The sequence below is a fragment of the Oncorhynchus kisutch genome, linkage group LG14 (assembly GCF_002021735.2).
Source record: "Oncorhynchus kisutch isolate 150728-3 linkage group LG14, Okis_V2, whole genome shotgun sequence".
Lineage (NCBI taxonomy): Eukaryota > Metazoa > Chordata > Actinopteri > Salmoniformes > Salmonidae > Oncorhynchus > Oncorhynchus kisutch.
This window is the reverse complement of record NC_034187.2, coordinates 68299025-68303338: the sequence shown is the minus strand read 5'-3', so window position 1 is coordinate 68303338 and position 4314 is coordinate 68299025. Positions and strand designations below refer to the sequence as shown.

The 4314-nt window shown below is 39.9% G+C and overlaps 1 protein-coding gene across 1 annotated transcript; it reads left to right on the top strand.

The window, feature by feature from the left end:
• The first annotated feature begins 720 nt into the window (after nt 1-720).
• On the top strand, nt 721-3988 carry LOC109903433 (fatty acid-binding protein, liver). The gene is made up of 4 exons (XM_020500137.2): nt 721-921; nt 1034-1206; nt 2834-2923; nt 3136-3988. The coding sequence occupies exons 1-4, from the start codon at nt 855-857 to the stop codon at nt 3184-3186; spliced, it is 381 nt and encodes a 126-aa protein (XP_020355726.1). The 5' UTR covers nt 721-854; the 3' UTR covers nt 3187-3988.
• Nucleotides 3989-4314: the final 326 nt, after the last annotated feature.

Sequence of the window (4314 nt, the reverse complement as noted above, 5' to 3'; positions counted from 1 at the left end):
CATGGCTTGGAAATTGATTTATAGAAAGCTGCAGTCCCAGGAGAAAGAGGGAAATTGTTCACTAGGTCCAAAAAGAGAACAGAGAGCTTAGTGAAAATGATTACATGCTCACAACTACCATCTCCCTCTTATTTTCTCTACATGTGCACTATAAATTAGCTTACACAATCAAATCAAATCAAATGTATTTATTTAGCCCTTCGTACATCAGCTGATATCTCAAAGTGCTGTACAGAAACCCAGCCTAAAACCCCAAACAACAAGCAATGCAGGTGTAGAAGCACTTACCCTTCATTACTTAAAATGACTTGATAAAAGTCATATTTGATTTCTTCCCTGGTGGCTCAGTTGATTACAAATCTGAGACTTTCATAATCAATAGTAATTTATACATTTCTGTAATATTAAGATAGGCTACTGATTTTTAAATAGTATGTTATATGCATTATTTTATAGATGGGAAACAGGGAGATATATTAAAGGAAGACAAAATGTGTAGATTCAGGAATTGAACCCTGGTGTCATTGCATATCTGCAAATAGCCATGAATGTTTCCACTCAACTTCAGGGGCTGTGTATTTTTAGTAGGACTTTGGATGTTGCATTAAGTAAATATTGCCTGATGAACACTGGGCAATGAGGGCATGGCCCTCCCACAGGTCACTGTGGCATGAGGAAATACCTGAATAACAGGGAGACAAAATCCCTAACATGGCAACGACCAGTGTGTGTAGGGGAGAAGAGGGAGGAGAGTGCTTTCTTAATAAAGACACTTGTCACAACCATTGGACTTACCATCCATTTGCCTTTAGTTTGAACAACTGCCTGCTGCTAATCCCAATACTAAGCTGGACATGGCATTCAATGGAAAATGGAAAATCCACAGTCAGGAGAACCATGAAGAGTTTCTTAAAGCAATGGGTGAGAACTCACATACATTTCTTACAACAATCTCAGTGTGTTTAATGGCAGTATTGTGTTCTAGAACTTTGTCAATAATGGTTATGTTTTATGACGCAATTATGTTCTTCAGCTGTCCCTGAGATGTTGATCAAAATGATCAAGGGTGTCAAGCCAACGACAATAATTGAGCAGAAGGGTGACGACTTCACCATCAGAGTTGAGACTCCCCTCCGTACTGTCACCAACACATTCACTATAGGAAAGGAGGCAGAACTGACTGCCATGGATGGGAGAAAGTTTAAGGTAATTTATCAATCATGAAATTGTATGTGACGTGCATGGACCTATTGCCATGAGAGTGTGAAGAGCATCACAAAGCTTTGTTTATTTGCATGGTGCTATGTGTCCATCTCCTTTGCTCTAGTTTGATATACACTACTGTTCAAAACTTTGGAAACACTTAGAAATGTCCTTGTTTTTTAAAGAAAAGCAACCATCACTCCTGTGTTCCAATGGCACGTTGTGTTTGCTAATCCACATTTATCATTTTAAAAGGCTAATTGATCATTAGAAACAAAACTGTTGTGCTAATTAAAGAAGCAATAAAACTGGCCTTCTTTAGACTAGTTGAGTATCTGGAGCAAAAGCATTTGTGGGTTCGATTACAGGCTCAAAATGACCAGAAACAAATAACTTTCTTCTGAAACTCGTCAGTCTATTCTTGTTCTGACAAATGAAGGCTTTTCCATGCGAGAAATTGCCAAGAAACTGAAGATCTCGTACAGCGCTGTGTACTACTCCCTTGTACTCGCTGTGTACTACACCGCAAACTGGCTCTAACCAGAATAGAAAGATGAGTGGGAGGCCCCGGTGCACAACTGAGCAAGAGGACAAGTACAATAGAGTGTCTAGTTTGAGAAACAGACGGCTCACAAGTCTCCAACTGGAAGCTTTATTAAATAGTACCCTCAAAACACCAGTCTCAACGTCAACAGTGAAGAGGCGACTCCAGGATGATGGCCTTCTAGCCAGAGTTGCAAAGAACAGGCCATATCTCACACTGGCCAATAAAAATAAAAGATTACGATGGGCCAAAGAACATAGATGCTGGACAGAGGAAGATTGGGGAAAAGTGTTATTTACAGACAAATCTAAGTTTGAGGTGTTTGGATCACAAAGAAGAATATTCGTGAGACGCAGAAAAAATTCAAAGATTCAGGAGGAGTGCTTGATGCCATCTGTCAAGCATGGTGGAGGCAATGTGATGGTCTGGGGGTTCTTGGGTGGTGGGAAAGTGGGAGATTTGTACAGGGTAAAAGGGATCTTGAAGAAGGAAGGCTATCCCTCCATTTTACAACGCCATGTCATACCCTGTGGACGGCGCTTAATTGGAGCCAATTTCCTCCTACGACAGGAAAATGACCCAAAGCACAGCTCCAAACTATGCAATAACTATTTAGGGAAGAAGCAGTCAGCTGGTATTCTGTATATAATGGAGTGGCCAGCACAGTCATCGGATCTCAACCCTATTGAGCTGTTTTTGGAGCAGCTTGACCGTATGGTACGTAAGAAGTGCCCATCAAGCCAATCCAATTTATGGGAGCTGCTTCAGGAAGCATGGGGTGAAATCTCTTCAGATTGACAACTATAATGCCAAAGGTCTGCAAGGCTATACTTGCTGCAAATGGAGGATTCTTTGACGAAAGCAAAGTTTGAAGGACACAATTATTATTTCAATGAAAAAGCATTATTTATAACCTTGTCAACATCTTGACTATATTTCCAATTCATTTTGCAACTCATTTCATGTATGTTTTCATGGAAAACAAGGACATTTCTAAGTGACCCCAGACTTTTGAACGGTAGTGTAGACATAGGTGCAGCTGCAGCAGGGTGTGTGAGTGTTTTGTGTTTACTCTCTGACCCATAGTGTACTGCCAGACTGGAGGATGGGAAGCTCATCTGCGATACAGAGAAGTTCTCCCACATCCGAGAAATCCAAGGGGAGAACATGGTTGAGGTAAAGGGCATCCCTCCACTTCTATATTTTATGTTGTAAAATACACTTAATTGGATGCACCTTGTCCAAATGTCCTAGCAGTTGGTCTCCAATTACAGTAGCACTGCCCCTCAAAAAATAAATAACAATGAATTGCCAGCCTGATTCAATCTGTGGTTGTTCATTCATGTTGTTCTGTGTTAGTGACTGTCCTCTTTGCCATTTTTTTCCAGACTATCACTGCGGCCTCAACAACCCTCACCAGGATAAGCAAGAGAGTCTGATCTCTAAAGCCACAGAGACAAGGATTACATTTTCAATTAATTCATTGAAATGACCTTTTATCTCAGGTAATATAATAGCTATAAAATATTACATTAAAATGACAAATGACTCGACATTGCATCTGTTCATTTTATGTCTAATTTGGACACATGCATTTTAAAAGCCCCAAAGCAAATGTACTTCCCTAACAAAACCAATACAAAATGGATGGCTTTTCCTGACACCTTGTGGTTATTGAATAATCTGCCATCATTGTAGTAGTCAGCAACAAATGTAAACTTGTGGGATCATGTTTTCACTTCATCATTAACTAGCAAATGTAGACCTCAATGACCAGCTCATAATCTCTTCTGTTTATTTAATATTTTATCTGGATTTTATCATTTTAAAAAAAGAAAGAAAATGAAATTCCTCAACCATTTCAAGAATCCCAATGGGGAAAAGCAAAAACTCATGGTCACATCGTCATCTTCATCCTGTAAAGCAAGAACACAGACCAGAACAATTTAGAGGAGAGGCATTTTACATTATACCAATCAACATTTGTGACTGAATTCACACTGACTGTAAGTCCCAAATGGCACCCTATTCCCTATGTAGTGCACTGCTTTTGACCAGTGCCCACTGTGGATTTTCCATTGATTGCCATGTCTAGTTCAGTCAGTGGCGACCCACCTGTTTAGCTTTTTTTGCCTGTTTTGCATGTTATTTTGTCATTAATACATGTCACCTATACGTTTGCAAACCTTGTAAAATAAAATGTTGAGTTAATAAAGTCACATACAAGGCAGCTCCAAAATTCAGGTGTTTCAGCCTAGCTCAGTGCTTTCTGTGGTGGAGGTAATCTTCTCTTGTTGCCCCGTGATTGACTCAGTGTTCTGTCACTCATGGGGACACTATGTCGCTGCAAGATCTACAGGGCGAGCTAGAAAGTTCAAGCCCCCTTGGGTGCTGCCAAACATTTACATTAGAAGTGACCATCCCCCACAGATAAGATAATGTCAAATCACGTTATATCTACCGTAGCTTTTTTTGGACAGATCATGTCAACATCATACTTTCAAAATCGTAGCTATCTACCTAGACAAGCAGTTATCATCATGAATCACATTGACAATCTACTGGCA

Excerpts from the sequence above, each read along its gene's own strand:
- LOC109903433 (XM_020500137.2), top strand. The coding sequence starts at position 855 with ATGGCATTCAATGGAAAATGGAAAATCCACAGTCAGGAGAACCATGAA. Across the intron at positions 922-1,033 it reads AGAGTTTCTTAAAGCAATGG|CTGTCCCTGAGATGTTGATC; the intron begins GTGAGAACTCAC and ends TATGTTCTTCAG. Across the intron at positions 2,924-3,135 it reads AAGGGGAGAACATGGTTGAG|ACTATCACTGCGGCCTCAAC; the intron begins GTAAAGGGCATC and ends ATTTTTTTCCAG.